Source organism: Lonchura striata, chromosome 1, assembly GCF_046129695.1.
Source record: "Lonchura striata isolate bLonStr1 chromosome 1, bLonStr1.mat, whole genome shotgun sequence".
NCBI lineage: Eukaryota > Metazoa > Chordata > Aves > Passeriformes > Estrildidae > Lonchura > Lonchura striata.
In genome coordinates this window covers 25,472,198-25,492,366 of record NC_134603.1, presented here as the reverse complement: position 1 = coordinate 25,492,366, position 20,169 = coordinate 25,472,198, and the positions used below count along the sequence as shown (strand labels likewise).

The 20,169-nt window shown below is 37.1% G+C and overlaps 1 protein-coding gene across 2 annotated transcripts in view; it reads left to right on the top strand.

Moving 5' to 3' along the window:
• Nucleotides 1-6,566, top strand: part of SLC26A7 (solute carrier family 26 member 7) — a 64,520-nt gene extending 57,954 nt beyond the window's left edge. For both annotated transcript variants that reach the window (XM_077782926.1, XM_021543274.2), the window contains 4 exons: nucleotides 1,587-1,687; nucleotides 3,907-3,961; nucleotides 4,051-4,154; nucleotides 6,120-6,566. In XM_077782926.1, coding sequence (XP_077639052.1) covers nucleotides 1,587-1,687; nucleotides 3,907-3,961; nucleotides 4,051-4,154; nucleotides 6,120-6,155 — 296 coding nt within the window. In that variant the 3' untranslated portion in view covers nucleotides 6,156-6,566. The remainder of the gene's footprint in view (nucleotides 1-1,586; nucleotides 1,688-3,906; nucleotides 3,962-4,050; nucleotides 4,155-6,119) is intronic.
• Nucleotides 6,567-20,169: the final 13,603 nt, after the last annotated feature.

The window sequence follows — 20,169 nt, the reverse complement described above, 5'->3', positions numbered from 1 at the left end:
ATATTGTATTTTATTGACTATATGGTAGAATCTTATGTTTGAGAAGATTGTTCCAGCGCATATTCCAGTCATCTTGAAGATGAACTGGTTTCATATCACAAAACTGACAGAAATCACAAGACCTCTTTTCTGAATGCCTAAGTCCTGCCTTGATGACTTAAATGCTGCCATTACTTATATCAACCACTTACGGCAATTCTTCATGGGGTCTTTTAAATAACAAACACAGAAAAAAGAAAAATCCCTTTAAAGAGAAAAGCAAAATTCTGAACTTACATTTTCAAGGACAGGAGCATGAGGACACAATCCTTAAGCTTTATGGCAGCTGTTCAGGAAACCATAGAAATGTATGTCTTTGCCAAAATCTTTCCTTTCTCCCTTTGGGGAATACAGTCTGTATCAGCACCAAATGAAATGGCCACTCTTGCTCATGCCACTCATCTAAAGAGGGTGCAGGTCTTTACCTATCCCCCCATTTAGAGGCCAGGCAGTCTCTACTGCAATTCAGGATGCAGCAGGCAATTATTACACTGAGCCTGAGAGAGCACATGAACCTTATCAGGGTTTCTCTCACAGTATTTTTCAGTAGCTTCCCTTTAAAATTCTATATTTTTGTTTGGATGTATCTATTAATGTATATTGGACAGTACAGAGACAGTGAATGTCTGGAGATACAAGTCCAAAAGTCTTTGCTCTCAGACGATTGTCAGGAAGGAATTACCACTACTATAAATTTGCATAATGGGGAAATTCCAAGTCCCCTCAATAGTTTAAAATCTTTACCTCTGCTCTGCCAAAGCCATTTAGCTCAACTCATTTTTACAATTAGAATTCCTTTCCTTCATTTATTTTTCAGTTGCATGCATTATGATAGCAAACATTTGCTCACAGAACAATGTAAAGATGATGTGTATTATTTTCTAGTTTTCCCTTTATGAAAGCCATGAATCATTTATCTGTGTGCTAGCTCAGGATGCATTTAGAGCAGAGTATGTTTTGATTATACACAAGATGGCCTGAGGTTGAAGAATTAGGATAAGAACTTTGCAAACCTTACCAACACAATTTTCTTCTCCAGCCTCATTATGTAATTGTGTATTAAAAAATTTTCCAAGCAAAGCCATCATAGTAAAACCTTAGGAAAATGAAATACTCTACATATATTTCTTCCTTATGGGTGAATATTAAGTTAAGCCATAGGCAGGTATTTAGGGCCCATGGAAATCAGTGTCATATCAGAGCTTAAAAGAAAAATAGAAATATTATCTGTTTATACCATGAAAAATGTTCCAAAGAATAGAAGAGGACTCAATGAGAAATTCAATTTGGAAGAAATAATTACTTAATTATTGAGACACTATTGCCTAAAACATCTCAATTAATATATTCTGTCATCACTTTCCATTCCCCTAAAGGTTCTTCATTTGTTCTTCTAAAATATGGCAGTTGCTTTCCTGACACCCCAGCACGTAACAATAAAAATTTTATTGTGATAGTTTGGGCTCATTTTGTTGAGCTATCATCATTCTTATACCCATTTCTTGAGTGTTCTTTTAATTAAAGGTTTTCATTTATCAAATGTGTAGGTGAGTTGGTGCAGCCATGTCACAGTGAGCGACATGTTTTGATATTAGACTGCAGTGGACTGAATTTCTTTGACTACACTGGAGTCTCTGTGCTTCTTCAGGTATTAATGACATTAGAAATATTCTGTATATGTTATACATATGAGTTATTGGGGCCAACTACTAGTCACTCCACCCATGTCAGTGGATAAATCTTTCACCCATAGAAAAGATGAACAGTTTGATATTAAACTGTACAATGTTTATTTATAAAATTACCTTAAAGTATTTCTAAATATTTTGGGTAACAAAGCAAATGTACATATCTATATGTGATGAAGAGGAGTTTTGAAACTTTTCCCTTTTTTTTTTTTTTTTGAGTTGGTTTAAGTCATATTTGATTTGACCCTGCCAAGTCAGTTGTAGAGACAAATAAATTTACTGCTTTAAAATTTCAGCTTTAATTCTGTGATTTTATCTGTATGTTTTACTGTCTTCTAAGCCAGGGGTCAAAACATGATCTCCATCCTTTCTCCTGTGGGCAACATATGTTGCAGACTGGGTTTAGGCAGTGCAAGAATTCCAAGATGCTCCCAGAAGACTAAACCCAGCGGTCACTGGTTACTGTGATGAATGAAACTAAATCCAGATGGTGGCTGGCCACAGTTGGTGTTCCTTGGGGCCAGTCCTGTTTAATGTCTTTGGTGATGATTTGGACAGTGTACCCTCAGTGAGTTTGCAGATAACCAGGCTGGGTGGAGTGTTGATCTGCTGGAGGGCAGGAAGGCTCTGCAGAGGGGTCTGGGCAGGCTGGATCCATTGGCTAAGGCCAGTTGTGTGAGGTTCAGCAAGGCCAAGTGCAGGGTCCTGCACCTGAATCACAACTCCAGGCAGTGCCACAGCTGGGACAGAGTGGATGGAAAGACACCGGCTAGGGGTGGACTTAGCAATGCCAAGCTAGAGCTTGGACTCCGTGATCTTAAAGGTCCATTCCAACCTAAACAATTCTGAGTCTATGGTTCCACATAATGAGCAGTGATATATGCTGGATAAAAAAATTATGTTCAAAACCTGTTTCTTACACTTACATCAAATCTGGAGTTTAAAAGTTGTGTAGTGAGTACAGAGTTAAGTGGGGATGGAAGGTTTGGTTTGCTTGATTTTTCTGACTAAGATAAAGGACTAGATTTGAACTTGGGTCTTGGCCCAGACCTCTTTTTGCCTTAACAATTTTCTCAATTTACTGCAGTGATTGCACAGTGAAGTAAGTGCTGCCTTAAAATATTTTAGATTACACATAAAGGCAGGGATATAATGAAAAAGAAAACTGTAAAAATAAGGTTAGTGGGAGTGACTATTAGCTATCCCTTTGAAATATAGGGCATTCAATATAGTAATAGTTTAGAAATTTGTGAAACTGATTTCCAAAAAGTCTTGGAGACCTCCAAATTACAAATTATGTCAAAGAAATGTTTGTGAGAGGTAAGTCTGCTGTGGGTTGAGAAGTGCATGGGTTGGTAGTGCAGCCTCTGGATAAACGGTTGGTCCAAAACCAAGTTACTCTTCCTCCTACCAAGAGGACCACACTCAACACGTCCTTGTTGTTACACTCCTTCCCAAAATATCATCATTGATGTCAGAGACAGAGGATTTTTGAACTAAGATTTTTGCTTTATTTTAAAAATAGAATATTCTGGTGGGGTTCTCACTGAATCACCTCTCTCAGAATTTTTCTACTTCACATGGATAATTTAAACATTTTTTGAAGCAGCAACTGCTTTGGATATTTCCCATTTGGCAGAATAATGCCCTACTCTCGTTTTAGAGTTTTGTTGTTTTTTTTGTTGTTGTTGTTTTGTTTGTTTGTTTGTTTTTGGGTTTTTTTGTTTGGTTTTCTATCTTATTAATATTTTGTCTCTGGGGAGTTGAACACTTTCAAAGGAAGAATAAAGAACAACTTACCACTGAATGAAGCATTATAGTTATGGTGCTTTTTTTTTTATGTAAGTCTCAAAGTTTTCTAGGTCTGATTCCTGTCTGTGTGGACTGTTAGTAAGCATATAGTACGGACATGAGAAAACATGCAGAAAAAAGAGAAAAGGAAAAAAATACCCCTAAAAATTACAGTCAGAAGTTGCAAAATTATTAATCAAATTCAGTTTTAATTCTCAGCAGAGCTGTAGAATACTGTAAAGAGTTGGCAGGAAATAAATGTGATGTTTGCATTATAGAAGGGCTCGCTCTGGTGGCTGCTGGCAGTATAGCTGCTTCTTCTACAGTACTTTCTTCTATGTCGGTATTTAAAACAGTTTTTAAAAAAATTTCTTGTTTTCAAACATAGATTTACATGGACTGTAAAAACAGATACATCGATGTGTTGCTAGCACACTGCAAAGGCAAGTATCAGCTTACAGTAAAAAATTTAACATGAGGGTTTATATATCTTCACTACCTTCTCAGTGCTCATGTGTTTGCTTTATTGCAGGTTCCTTGATAAAAGCAATGCAGTACGGTGGAAATCTTGACTCTGAAAATCCTGTATTTTTTGAATCTATTTCTTCAGCAATTGATGCCATTCAGGTTCACAGGGTAAGACTTACAAACAGAAGTAGATGAAGCCTGGAGGGCTCCTTGGATGCTCACAGCAATTGGTTAAAGTCTGGGAAAGTCTTATCCACCCAGTGAACCTTTTATGTAGAAATCTTTTATCTGTCTGTAATCTACAACTGGTTCTCAGCCTGAGGAACGCAGTTTTCCATTTTTTGCTGCTATCAGTCTCTTCCCATCACTACATCTCCTTTTGCAACAACGTCTCGATCTTCTATGATAGATCCAGAGGTGCTGTGTCGTGCTGCTTTAATCTGGGCTCATTCTCCGCTGGAAAGATTTAGATCATCTAGAAACACTCAACACAGCCTCTCAGTGAGACAAATTAACTCACAGCCAGTTCTGCCACACGCCTGTTTCTCAGCCTGGGATGCTTGAAGCTGCTTTACACATCTGACTGAAATGGTTCTGGATCCCCAGCTAGTTTGGTCTGAGTTAGAAATCTTGTCTCTGCCCTGCATTGTACCATGCTGTGTTGGCTCACTGGTGGAAAGAGGGGAATTGCACAAAGTAGAAGAGAGAGCAAGAGGGAGAAGGGAGGCTTGATCATCTGTTTACTTGCTCAATGATTCTTGCATTCCTTTTTAAAATGACGGTAAACCTGGACTTTCCTCTTGAACTATGTGATCCATTTCCACAGCCATGGCAGTGGGAGGGTGCATGAAAAGCAGTGTGCTTTCCTATGGTTTTATTTATGATTCAAACATGCCTACAGCTTGGCTCAGAGCCTTCTCCAAGAGACATTAAACTCATCATAGTCTGTGGTTTGGTAGTTTGTCTTTTTTTCTTCACTTTGTATTTAACTAATTAAATCAAACTTGCCTATGGACAAAACCACTTTCCATTGATTTATCCAGATTAAGGTGAGTTGGCACAGTTGGTCTAGTGAGTTGACCAGAAAAACATGTTCTCTTGAGTGCTTTTCAACATTTTTCATTATGTTGTCCTACAAAAAATAATTTGTTGAAATGATAACTGCAGGGCAAAAAATAATGGAGTTGGCTATTGCATATTTTATCTGGGTCTGATTAGATGAATTAGAATGATTGTTATGTTATAAAATGTCTGCATTTTTTATTGGCATTAACTTTCCTAACATTCTTGTAAGATATTTATGTACTAGCATTCCCATTTTATGGAACTGGGACATGGATAGACTAGGACAAACGTTCATAATGAAAAGGGGGAGTTAAAATTCAAAGTCCACTTTTTAAGGAACTAATTGATTGTTTCTATCATAGCTGCTAGGCAAGTCAAACCTATGCATAGTGGCTTAGCAGTTTAGTCTGAAAGGCTTGCATGCAACCTTAAATTTTAAATGTAATTATGAACAGTATACATATACTGCTGATGTTTCTTCAGAACATTCACAGTATGTGCTTCAGGGATTTTTACGTATTCATTGTGTTGAACACTGGAAGATAAGGTGGATAGGAGTGAAAAGACAGGGTGACTGCAATAGCAGCAGCACACTGTAGCTACCAGTCTATGTATTCCTCCTGTGCCTTTTTAAGGTGCTGAGATCATTAGGACTTTTGAGTGTTAACATGGCAGGATAGGCAGAATAGGATAGAAAAAAAATACGAGGAAGGAGTTAGAGACTAACAGAAAGTGATTTGTTCCGATTTACACTTCAGCCTCACCATATAGCAGGAAAGTCTTCCACTGTCAGAAATGTACAGGTAAGAGGGCTTTGTCATTTTCATCTCTGCTGCTGTTCAGAAATGCAAATATATTGTAATCTACATGCTCCAATGAAAACATTGAGTCATTCTTATTTTTATGTTTATAAATTTATAAGATACTCGCCTATTACTTTATGCAGTTAATTTTAACCATAAATAACCTTTTGAAATATTACTGGCATTTTCAAGCTATCATTTTTAATTTTACATTATATTCTGGGAAAACATTATAATACTTTTTTCCCTGTTTCTTTCATTTTAGAATTACAGCAAGTTCAGTGAACAGAGTGAAGTGTGATGCCCACCCATGGAGCATAGCGAGTTTCATCTACTCATACGCAAAATTAACTACATCATGGCTTCTCATTCACTTTTTTCTCCAGTGGATCTCATAGATGATCTTTTGTATGCCATATATACTTAGAACATTCAGTAACGACAGATCTGCCTTTCAGAGAGAAAAATCTTTCAGCTGTGATCACTCAGAGAATTTTTATGCAGTAATTCTATAGTGGTTTTATAAAATATTTTTATATACATTTAGATACAAGTTATTAGAAAGCAGACATGATGTACTGTGTTTACCAATTAAGTGTATTCTTTTAGGTATCTTCTATTGTAACATTAGATGTAATATGCATCTGTAGTTTTGTGTATGGAATAGAGACATGAATTCTTAAAAGAGTATGTTATAATTGATACAGGAACTGCAGGAAGGTATACACCAATGCATACTTTTTTATAATGGCTTTACTTACTCCTTCCTCTGTTCAAGACGGCCATATGCAGTAACAGCATCATATCACAGCTATCATATGGTTCCCCTTTTTGTACTTGGTTTTGTATGCTTTTTAATGCCTGCTCAGATTAGTAGGAGAACTTGCAAGTATATGCAGAAAAGGCAGACACATGTTGACTAAGAACACTGTATTGTTTCGCTCTATATTTGTTGTCTTGTGCTATTATGGTTTGCTACATTTTCAAAGCCACAGGTATTTTTTAGCTCAGTGTGAAGAGGAAAAACTGGGATTTTTTTCCAAAACTTATTCTTTTTTCCAGCACATTTTTTCCAGTCTACATTTCCAGTTTGATCTGTGATTTTTTTTGGTGTTGAAATCTTCAGCTGAGGCAGCTGAAAGGTGACAGTAGTGACACATAAGGTGTGTGCCACACTTCAGCCACACTCCTGACGTGCAGTATACTCTGTGTGAGCACACAAAGTAGGTGGAGGATCTCACAGGTTGAGTATTTGGTTTATATTTATGGGTTGTCAGCAATCGCATTAGATTATACTATCACATAGCTATCATGTTATTTGGCAATATATTAAGGCTTGAAGGAAGCCTACAAGAAACATAGAGACTATTTGCAAGAGCATGTCATAATAGGACAAGACGGAATGGCTTCAAACTGGAAGATAGTAGGTTTAGATTAGATATTAGAAGAAAAATTATTTACTGTGACAATGGTGAGGCACTGGAACATGTTGCCCAGAGAAGTTATGGACGCCCTGACTCTAGAAGTATTCAAGGTGAGGTTGGAGGGAACTTTCAGCAATTTGTTCTAAGGGAAGGTGTCTCTGCACACGGCAGGGTGTTGGAATCAGATGATCTTTAAAGACCCTTCAAGCCTAGGCCATCCTATGATTCTACATATGATTTTTCTCCTCTTGCCTTTGTCCCCTTATGTGAACACCAACAGTAAAATGTGGGTTGAGCAAAAATGAATTAAAATTAACAAATGAGAAAGATAAGGAAATAGGGGTTTTTGTTTTGTTTTGTTTTGTTTTGTTTTTCATCAGCTTAAAAAATCTATGGAAGCTAAAGGCTAATTAATATGGCACAGCCATAATGGCCATCTACACTACAGAGAGGAGGGAAGTACAAGGAGGCTTTGTGCGGCTGACACATATAGGCAGAATCTAGTTCTAAGCATTCTGTTTTCAGCAGCAGTTACATCTGTATGCTTGTCTGGACCCTCCTTGCTCTGTCTGCCCAAAGCTGCTGCCAGCAGGAGATGAGGTGGGTCATGAAGTCACTTTTGCATCTCTGCATAGTTAAGACATTGATAAGTTTTTCTTAAGTCTTGGTCACTCTACACTAGTAGATGATAATGGGAGAGAGCCATGGGTTTTTTGCCCTTTCAATTATGAGTGACTCTTGAGTTATTTCCTGCTTTGTCCCACAGAGGACCAGAAATGTTCTGTACAAGTTCTTCTGAGACTGCTTTGGTAATTACTATGCAAAAGGCTGATAAGTAACTGTGAGAATCTCATTATATGTAGAAGAAATAAATTCTATCTATTGTCCCAAGCACATTAATTTCAGATGCTGTAGTTGATTGCAAATGGCTCATTACATCACTGGACTCAGTAACAGGCTATAACATTTGATTAATAATTTCCTGAAACAGTTCTAGTAATTTATTAACACTTTAGAAACTATTTACAATGTACTTTAATTGTAGAAGCATCAATTTTATGTCACAGCTGAATGGAGATTTCTACTTAACTGCAAAGTGAATAAATGAATAAATTATATATTTTCTACTAGGTTCAGCATTTGCTCGTTGACAGCTAAATGTTTTTTCTGAAAATTTATAGATTAATTGATTAATGAAATTGTTAAAAATAGAGTCTTTAGCAAAGATAACATCATTGACTTTTCATGGGACTTTTTGCTTTTATTCTGAATGATCTTGTAAATGGAACAACACAGATACTTTTAAAATTCCTTGTAGTATTAGCCTTTTAAGAAACCTTCTGCATTAAATAATCAATTTTGTAGCACTTATCAAAACAGCTTCTAGTTTTTACTGCTTTCAATAGGAAAAATTTTTGTTCAGTTAGATGGCTAGTTTAGGGAAGAACATTTATCTCCCATTAGCTCGAACCTTCCAACACTGGGCTTTGGGGTAATATTTCTGTAAACTATTTTGCTATATATAATTAGTCTAAATAGATTTCCATTTCTGAGATTATGCATTGTTAATTATATTCCATGTCTGGCAAGTGGCATCACAAGTGGCATCAGCAGAACAGTGTTTAAGGGACATGTGAAGATAACTGCCCTTTCAATTTCTTCTAAAATACCTGTACTGAGTTTAAGCTCTGTCAAACCAGAACTGATCTACAGACCTATGGGCAGTGAGGGAGGGAATGTGATTTCTTTTCTTTTTCTTGGAAGAGCAAATTGCAAATTACAAATTACTGATGCAGTTTCCATTTCTCCCCCACCCACCCTTCTGAGCTACTGATGTTTACTAAAATGTGTGACTGAGCATTGTCCATCTTCAAATGCCTGGGAGGCTGTTGCCATCAAACCTTGTGAACTGCCAGCTGGTGACTGGGTAGTCAGCTGGTGGGATGGGAGTTGCTTCATGTGCTCCCTGAGTTGCTCTCTGTAATCCCTAGTGATGATGTGTTTGTGCCACTCGCAGAGTCAACTGAGAAACAACTGCTTCATTCTTTGGTGAAGATTTAAGGAAACACCCTCAGCCTTTTGGATAAAGTTTTGGAGGCAATCCCTACTATCAATTTCGATTTTTCCCTCAGTGCTTTTTCATATATAGTGTCTGGCCTTCCTCTGGCTTTCAGAATAATTATGTAAAATATGGAAGCCCAACCCAAAACATCACAATTATCTTCACTGGAACAGAATTAGAGTAACATTTGAAAGAAACCAGCTGCAATCATCTAGAACAACTGCTGTTAATATAAAAGAATATCATATTTAGAATAAGCCATACTTATTCTTCTGATCCAGAAGGGCAAAGGGAGCCAAACTCATCCTGTAGCAAAGAGCCTGCACAAAGTCTGTATGTCCTTATGGCTGTGGAGGCTTGGCCACTATCCCAGTGGAGGTGAATTACAGGCAGGAACCATAAGGGGTTTAGTTATTTGTGCTCTGCTGCTACAGCTTTGTTTACTTGAACATCCCTAGGGACTCTCCAGAATAATGCATAGTTTCATTAAGTGTGGTTACATCTGTGAGCCTATGCAGTGTTAGCAATAAGAGCAAACTGTAGAGTTCCCTCTGTCCTCAGTGATTTCTAAAGGTGTAAGAGAGAAACTGCACCTGCCAGCAGAGGCTTAAGAAGTCTCTCATTTACAACCAGGTTTCAAGGAAATGAAACTAATGCGTTTATTACTCTTACTAAGCAATTCTGAAAAGCTAACCATTCACTTTGATACCTGTATGTTTGCTTCCTGTATACTTAGATGCTCAGATTTTATATTGCAAAATTCAGTATGTAAGTCATCAAGCTTTTGCAAATCAGTGCTTCAATTTTGCACATTTAGTGTATTCTGCACCTCATAGGAGACCTTTAATAAAATATTGTTTTTTGCAGAGATGGTCCAAAGTTATCAGAGTTTATATATCTACTTGACATTTTCAGGAATTTTTAGTTATTTTAAGGAACTTATTCTACATTTTAAATAGTAAATCATGCGAGTAAAGAGTTTTTCTCAACATTTAAGATTTGCTAACCAGAGTATATTAAAATGGTGATCTGATCATATGCTTCTTATAGAATTTGTTTCACACATTCCAAAACAAAGCAAGCAATGAGGAAAAAAAGAGAGAGCAAACGGGTGTTAAAGAATGAGTATAATGGCAATTAAAAATTAGGCATAAAATATGTAATAAGGAAAAGACTGTTAACATTATATTTATGCAAATTAAATGTTTCTAATTCTTGTCATATGTCTTTCATTTTAAAGGTTATTTGCCCTGATTCTATGATTCAAGTGTCACAAGGTCTGGCTGTAGCTGCTTTGACATAATTTATTTGACAGCTCTGTGTGTCATAAATATATAATGTAACAAGGAAAGGTATCTTCACTGTTGAATGAAAACATTAATGTGTCAATACTGTGTATGAATACTGTTTGACATTTACTAGTTTCAAAAATAAAATACACAGTATGCCTTGAAAATATGGTATTCCTATTTTTGGAAGATACTTTCTTTGTCTACAGGAACTCATAAATAAATGAAGGAGCGCAGTTCCAGAGTGAATGCTAAATGGTGCCTTCATCATTAAGATAGATTTTACTAAAGATCACATAATCTGTATGGTTCCATATGTTTTATAATGAATTTAAATATTTTTTCTTTTTCTGTTTCTGTGTATTAGCATATGCAAGAAGAAGTTTATACTGAAATAAATTGAAATAGGAGACAATTTGCATGTAGAAGGATGAAAATGCCCTCATTATTTTAATTCTTTTTTTTACATTCTGTACTAGCCACTTCGTTAAGAGATATGCTGCCTTCTCCAACCTCAAAATTTATTAAATCTTAACAATGAAAAAAGAATTTGCCTTGCATTCAGAAATTGTATTTCCCCACAGCTCTTACAGGAGTATGGCATATAACACTTTTTTACCTCCATAAGATATACAGAAATCCTGGTCCAATTTCTCCAGTATTGCCTCTTTGCATGCACAGTCATTTGAATATATCTTTTTTTAATTGTCATTTGCATCTACAGATGGTGCACCTCATATCCAACTGGCACATACTGACGACACTGCTTATATACAGTCTGTGGCTTATCCCAGAAGAGAGGAAATGATGGGCAAACCTTTCCACCACCTCCCAATAACTGTAATGACATTAATGAAAAATGGATTGACATATCTTTAAAAATTTGGCCTTGAAAGTAGAAGCTTAATTTTTCAAACCTGGTAATTTATGAAAGCATTTGCTTCTACAAAAATGATTGCAATTGCTACATTATTTTTTTTACAGTGGTTTGAAAAAGTATAAACAATTTACAGTGCCATAAACTCCTAGATGCTAGACAGCTAAATATTCTTAATGTTAATGACATAGGCTATTTTCTAGAGCTAGGCTATTTTTTAGAGCTATCCTTTCCAATTACATTCACACAATAGCAAGGAAACCTTCACGTTATCTTACTTTAGAGTGAGATAAAAGAAAATATCATAATTTTTATTCCCAGAATGAGCATGTAGAAGTCCAAGATCAGCTCTCATTAGGAACTTGAAAGGTAACTTGAAGTGCAACTCCTTCCCTACTGGGAATCCTTTGGTTCCACAGCAATTCTGGAGAGCATGACATGCAAAAGCAGAGAAATGGCTGCTTGGTTAATCTTTTTCTCATGTGTTTTCCAATAAAGATGTCTTTTGTGCTGGATACATTCAGGTGGTTAATATTTAAGAACAACCAAGAGAGTGGCTCATGTTGTTACTCTGACTGACTCAATGATGAGAAGTGTTCTCATTCCCATTGTGCTTTGATTGTGATACTGTTGCAGTTTAAAAACACAGCAAAATGTTAGGAATTCTTTTAAAATCTACAATGCTGGATTAAGCTGTTGGACAGACTGTTTTATATTCCATTTGAGAGGCAAAATTATCTGCTCCCTTAATTGTTACTTGCAACTAATAGTTGTAAGATTTTGGGGAAGGTGCTTTTTTGCACATTTGCTCAGATTTATAGGCTCAGGTAGTATAGTAAAAAATATGTGCTGCTCATTGGGTCTGCAATTAAGGTCCTCTGAGTTCACAGCAACAGTGCTGGAATTGTGAGTTGATACTACAGAGTGGGTAGTTTATACTCCAGTATAAATTAATAATTTCAAAAACTCTCAGCATTTTGCTTCAATTTCCTTTTCCTCTTCTCTGTTTCTGTGACTGTTTTTACATCTGAGGAATTTAATTACTTTCTAGTTTAGCTTGGTTCCTACAGCCAAATTCTTATTTCAGAATACCTCCATAAAAGAAGATCTGTTTTGAAAGAACAAGAGCAATCCTAACTTATCTCTTAGGTTAAAAAAAAGCTTTTTTTTTGGTTCTGGAGTGCACCCAGATTTGAAGCATGTTTTGGAATATTACATCTGCAGTCTGTAATTTGTGATCTTATTTTTAGTAATAAAATTGTGTTTAAATCTGCTGATCACAGCTTAGGTTTGGTGCTGGTCTGACTTCACTGTTGCCCCAATTTCAGCGATCTCCCATCTATCTCTCCTTCAGTTCCCAATCCCATGAAATAGAGATGGTGACTTGTAGTGACCCGTGATGCTCTTCAGACCTGAAGACAGCTCACTTTGCTCCTTCTTTCTGCCTCTCCCCGAGCAGGAGACAACCTGCTCTACAGGCTGCAGAGCACTAATGGCTGCAGAAGTGATCAAAATACAAATGAAATGCAGCAGATGCAGAGCTGGAGACCAGGGCTAAGATGCTAGTGTGTTGTGCATGGGAATGGTAAGAGAAGGGTGGTGAGGTGGACAGCAAGATATGGGAAGAGGAGAAAAAGACTCAAGCAAACAAGACTGTGATACTGTGCATGAATGAAAAAGAGCAAAGGTGCAGCTGGGATGTCAGGCTGCATGGAGGTGCTGGATGAAAGGGAGGCAGACCACCAAAATTTGAACCAACTCCTACTGTCAGGCCCTTGATCACTACACAAGGTCATTTTCTTCCAAACTGTAGTTTGCTTCACAAGATAATTTCCTCATAAGTGTGGTTTTACCAGCATTTCAATTACTTCATACCAGTAAGAGTTTGGGTTTTTTTCTGGTGTCAGACATCTTTTTCAGAAAAAATGCAGCATTTATAGATGTTTCATTATATAAGTATGAAGTACATGTTACAAAACTCATATCTGCCTCTTTTCAGCCTCACAGACTACACCTTTCTAGAGAGACAGGTGGTTCATAAGGACTAACAGGTGTACCCCAAGTATTGCCACCTTCACGTTATGGGCAGCCCTTGCAAACACTGTGCTCAAAGCACTTCAATAATTTCTCCATCATCTTCACCATTCAGATACTTCACCAGAATCCACCCTGGGTACTGGCAGCTGCATTCATGTCATGCATCAAAGAAAATTTAGCACAGGACTAGACACATGCAACAAAAAGAAAGTTAAATGGGAAACATTTTTAGTTGAAAGACTAATTCCAAGCTAGGATAACAGTTTTAGAATAATCAGTCCATTAGGGTTAATCAACAGTTCTCTATGGACAACGTTGGTAGTTTCATGGGGTACACTCTACCCTGTGGCTTGGTGAGTGCCTCCACTTTGCCTGCACAGGGAAAGGCCAAACCAGGCAGTGCAGTAGAGTCTTCAGTACCTGCAGTAGTCATGAGAGCTGCACTGAGATGCACTGCTCTGGAGACATGCAGGCACTACACAGAGGACCACTGTGACCCACTCAGCTCCAGGCGGCCAAGTGTTAGTGTAGGCTGAGACACAATTGCACCTTTTATCAGGAAAGACATCCATGTGGCTTTGGACAGCTGCTGAATCTGTCTTTATTAACATGGTCCTCAGCTTAGAATGGCATCATGCTGCCTGCCTGGGCTGTGCACACCAAGGTGTGGTCTGAGAAGCTGAACCACGTGTTTCCAGATCACCAAAATCTACTGTGCCCAAATCTGGAATTACCTCAGGAAAGTACCTTAACTCTTCCAGGATTTCTCCTTCCTGTGGACATTATCTGGCTGCATACAGAAGAGGGCAACAAGATTCAGTGGTGACAAGGGCAAAGACAGCAGAGGGCATGAGCTGATGATCTAAGTTCCTGGGGTCTGGTCTTCATAATGGTAGTCTAACATTAAATACATATATTGTCCTAGGAAGAGGGAATGGTGCCCATGACTTCCCCAGCCACAAAAAAACAGTGTCTCCTTTTCCCAGGCAACCCAGTTAAGGCTTAAACTCTTTTTGGCATAGTTTTCTTGTAAGGTACCCTCACCCACCAGTAGAAAGGTTATTACCCTGAAGGTAGAATGGTAGATATGAATTTTGGTAGCCTGAGAAGGAAGTTGTTTCTGGATTTCTCAACTCATATGGCAAAACCTGGGCTATTGTATTGAAGGAGCTGCCCTAGCTTATGCATGAAAAAAGGACTAGCAATATGTTAGCTCTCTGCTGTCAGCACAATGGACACACTGGAAAAAATCAATGAGAAGTCTCACTGCTTGGTCTGGTCAGCTGTGGACAACTCTGGTGCCACCAGAAGCACAAATCTGGGACACTAGGTAAAAGCAAATAAAAGTGTTCTAATACCTAAAGTCATGAGCAACTGCCTAACCTTTTACTAGGTGCTGGAGGCATTTTCTCTGCCCACACAGTTGTCAAAAAGAACAAGAAAAAAAAAAAAAAAGTGATGTTTAACTCTGCGGTATGTATAAGTGTTTCTGCATCAGTGATTTCTCCCCCATGGAACACAGCAGGTAAGTATTGGTGACAGTCAAACTTAAGCTTTTTTTTTCTCCTTCAATTTCCTGGCATTTGCAAATATGAGACAGGTCCTTAATGTTATATTAACATAGATTTTTATGTGTCAATTAACAGATAAGTTCATTATGAAAACTCATTTAGGAAAGGGCTGACACCAGACAAAGCCTTGAGGCAGCTGTGGAGTGCTGGGATGAAACATCTGCTCCATCAAATTGCACTCAGATGCTCCCATTTCTCAGCTGTTCATCCCTGCTCCACAGCATCTCAAGCAGCCATTTACCTCCTCAGGACATACAAGTTCGGACACAGACCCACACAAAGGCCAAATGGCTCCATCAATTCTTCCTGGCATAACCAGCTAAAGAAAGTTGTCAAGATATGCAACACTTTGACATCATGTAAGGAAAAAAATCTGTACAAGCTATATGCCATGTTCATTTTTCATATGAGATTTGCTGTTGTTGACTTATTTACTCAGTATTGAATTTGACAACCATCTCAAATACTGAATCCACTTCTGAAACCCACCTATTTTGTATGTTATGGACCTCATTTGCTATTTTAGCTAATGTGAAAATTCCTTCCATTACTAGCTGTGTTGCTTCTCATGACATAATAGGAATTGACTCAGAAAGTAGCATATGCTGTTATCACCCATAATAGATCAGCCACATCTCAAGGATTGGAAGCCAAAATTACCATTTGGCATGTCTGTAAATTCAAATATAACGTCTGTCCTAAGTTGGAAATTAATGGAGCTTTATCTATTTTATAGATATATATCAAAGCTTTCACTACTGCCATAAGAGATTTTTCATTTAGTATTTGTTTTAAAGAAATTCTCTGTGGGTGTTTAATGCTGTTGAAGTTCTCATCAGGCTGCAATTTGTAAAACACATCTCCTTCTGCCTCTCTGCAGATTGTTTCCTCCACTTTGAAGTTCAGTGCTTCCAGAAACACAGAGCTAGGAGAAGCTCCTGAGAAGCTGCTTCTCTGTCTCTATGTCCAAAGGCAGGACCCACTAAACCAGTTCCAACAGTTATTTCTCAACAAAATAGAAGGCAATACTAAAATATTTTACACTTATACACATCCCCTTCATATATGTGTAGTGTATGTCAAAAATTCTTCCCTATTGGTTGGTACTATTTACCTTTAGTTTTTAAAGGACCAGTAATACAGAAAAAGGCAATTATTGAGGATAAAACTTATCTGAACACTTTCAGAACAGAAAGCTCCCTGACAGCAGTGAGATTTTCATGCACATACGTGGTAGGATCAGACCTTTCATGAGTAGCTCAATTCCTGCCTGTAGCTGGGGTGTATTTTCAACCAGCACACAAGCTCTGGTGGGGAATTTTCACCCAATTGTACAGACTTTTTTTCATCCTCTGCCACTCATGTTTTTGATGAGCATTTCTTTTAAACAGCTACGGTTTCTAAAAGGGACAAATTATGCGTCCAGTTCTGCAAACCTGCCTGCAATGAACGCCTTTAGAAATCAGTGGAGCTTTCACATGGCAGATGGCTTCCTAGGATTGAGATCTACATAATTTTGCAATATTTTAGCTGGGGATATTTTAGTGGCTTTTTCCCTATGCATGACAGCATGATTTGCTAGTTGCTAGAAAATGTCATCAGACCCTTTCTCATTCCACAGTGAAACCTTTGGATTTGTTTTGAACAAGCAAAATTGTTTTCTTTCCCTGTTGTACAGGATACTCCTTTCCGATGAAAAATATTTCTAGATAAAAACATTGACAGTAGAAGGGTAGAAGAGTAAACCAGCCTTGCTGTGATTCAAAATAGATGTAAAGCCAAAAGAAGGGGGAAGAGGCTTTGCTACAAGCCTTTAAACAAATGTTCTATCATTGAAAATGCTTCCATCCCCTAAAATTCTTGTGGAGGATATTTTAGTTATTTCATTTGTGGTGTCATCTGATTTCTCTTACAAAGCAATACATGCAAAAATATGATAAATTCACCAAGTTTAGTGTTTTGCATTTGTTCAAAATGGATGAATTCAACAATTATTGCATGTCAGTCCACATCTAGACTACCTCCTACAAAAACACAGCAAAAGCAAAATGAATTGAATAAATTAATTCCCTTTCCCTGGCCAGGCCTATATCTGCACACAGAGATTGCAGTGGATTATTTTACACTAGTTTTGCCAATGGACTCTGCAGAGAACATTCTCCTTCAAGTTGGTCACAAAACTGGTTAGGGGTAACAAGACATGTTCTAACCGGCTACTTGAGTGCTTAAAATGGACTTGCATGTCCAACTGATGTTTAAATTCAAAAGACCTGTCAAAGAGTGATATAAAGATTACCCAGCTCCCTGAGCACTTCATAGAATGAAATAGGAGCCCTGTTTAGATAGTTTCCCACTGTGTCATTCCCCTGGAAGATATATGTAGCTATGACTTACCATCTCTGGCTAGTAAGACTGATTCTGCTGTCAATTTTTTTTGCATTTTTTTAAAATCAAAGCATCTATGTCTCTATTCTTAAGAAAAGCAGATATTCTGAATACATCTCATTTCATCCTAGAATCTGTAGTCTGTAATATCATTTACAGCACACACAAATACACAACTCCTTTTGTAGTTTTCTCCATTCTGATCTTGTGACTAATTATTCCTTTCCAATGTTTCTACTTGTTTTTGTAAGTCATTCCTTCTTCTTTGACCCTTCAGTATGATGGCTATTCAACAAAACTAAAATTAATGTGGCTTCCTTGTTTCCTTCTTTATACAACAGTGCAATCAATAATATCATCTGACTTCTGGAGACAGGAACTGTTAGTTAACCTTCCTTGCTGCTCTTGGCTGAACAGTTACTGGGCATTGCAGCATGTAAGACACTGTAAATTATAGAAAAATTGTTGCTATCTTCAAAAATATGGTGATACAGCAGTCATTTTAACAGCAAGATATTTTGATTCATTGTTCACATTCCCTGTTCACATAATAAACACTTCAGGACTTGAGTCTGGGCTGTTGAAGAGGAGTTTTTTGTTAAAAATAATTCATAACCATTGTGCCAGTGGTATTCTGAGTCAGACACTTGATCAGAAAGGTGTGGAGCCTTGGGAGACTATTCAGACTCCCACTTGAAATTTCCAAGCAAATTTCGTGTGCTGTTCAGCCTGAGCATGGAAATACAAACAGGAAAAAACTCACTAAGAAAATAGCATTAATCATGGTAAAGGATCATGCTTTTTTTTTTTTTTTTTTTAAAGATATCGTATGAGATGGACAAGAAAAAGTTATAAGAAAGGAGAATGAATAACAAAGAATTTGCTTTAGCACTTGAGAATCATGAATGTGTTTTGCAGCTGGTAACCAACACAACCAGGGAGGAAGAGTGCTCATTACTGCACCAGTGATAACAAGTCAGTACATGAAGACTTAATAAGACCACATTTAGAAAATTAGGGAAATGGAACCTTAAGGAAGCACTCCAAGGCATAACATGCAAAGCCATTTTTGTTAATTAAAGAGGCATTGCAAACTTGGCTGACATTTGCTTTAATGAAAGACTTTCATTTTTGTCCAGCTCCTCCACAGAGTTCAAATCCGCGTAGCTCAACTCTAAACTGTCTAGCATTTTGTGTTGAAGGTCTGAATTTCTTTGTCAACAAAGAATTCAATGGATTTTGCATTCCCAATTTTCAAACTCTTTTCAGCCAGTGTAGGTGAGCTCTTACTTACAGTCACAGACTTGTAGACCTACGTTTGTTCATGAGGATAAAATAGGAATTAATTTTGCTATAGAATTACTACACTCAGTTTAGCATTCTTTGTACAAAGGCACTGAACCAGACCAGTAACCTCCTTTATGCATTCACTTCAAAATATTCCCATCTCCTCACTATACAAGCACTCCTCTCTATTTTGTAGGAACGTGTTTCTTGTCATCTAAGTAGAAATCTACACATACACATGTACAATATTCTAGAAATAGGCAGTCTCTTGGTCTCATTTTATAATCCGAAAGATAAGTTATATATTGGATTATAACTTTAAAACTGAAATATCCATTTGAGTTTTTCTCTGCTAGGGTCCTTAAAAAGTTCAGTTAGCGTAACTTACATCAGAATTCAATCACGAAAGAGAGAAAATAGGGAATATTTACTATGAGAGGTAATGTTTTCTGAAATTGTCATAATTTTTATTACAATTTTTTTGTGGAGTCATGTCTGGAATAAAGGCAATAGTGTTGTCTTATCCCATCAGAGATTTGAGGGGAAGCAGGTCTTACCACAGCAAAAAAGGCACAGCATCCCTGAGATCAGTTTATCTGCCATCAAAAAACATGATCAAAAAAGAGCTGAATTTATGGACTTAACCCTTTAGAAGAGTTGATGTGCTGAGATATTTCCTGCTTTGCCTCATAGGTGAATTCTGATAGTACCCAACAGCATCCCAAACCAGAGCTGGTTAAAGAGAGGGTAAGTATGTAAGAAGAAATTAATTCCTATATTTTATTCTGGAAAAAAGCCTTTATTTTCATTCTTTGAGAAGGGATTGAACAGGGAAAATAAACTCTTTTGATTAAAAAAGCCCCTTGTTCCACCAGTTATACTGATTTGGCACCTGAAACATGAAAGTGAAGTGCTTTTTGTCTACTGGTAACAGAAAAAAATTTCGTTTTTATTTGAATTTTTGCACTATTAATTACAAGGATGAACATTTTAAAATTATTTTAGAAAAATTTCATTTTATTTGCAAAATAAATTTTCACTGGGGAAAATAATTTGATGGAATGTTGCCAATTAAGCCTGATGTAAATGAGAATGCAATCCTTCCATGTTGCTAGTGAATAACAATGATGTAAATGAAATTATTATCTATCAGGGAAAAGCAAGTTTAATTTATGGGAGACAAGAGCCTCAGTGGCTGTTCAGCTGAAAATCTTTAACATCCTTCCAAAGGCTCAGTCTGTATTGCATCCGTGTTTTAGCTGTAAGATACAGATTTTAATGTACAGATTTTAATTTTACAAATTTTAATTTTAATTCCAAAATCCAGATTTTAATTCAGATGATGGAACTGTCTTGACCACAACTTCTGTGGTGGTGTGTTTC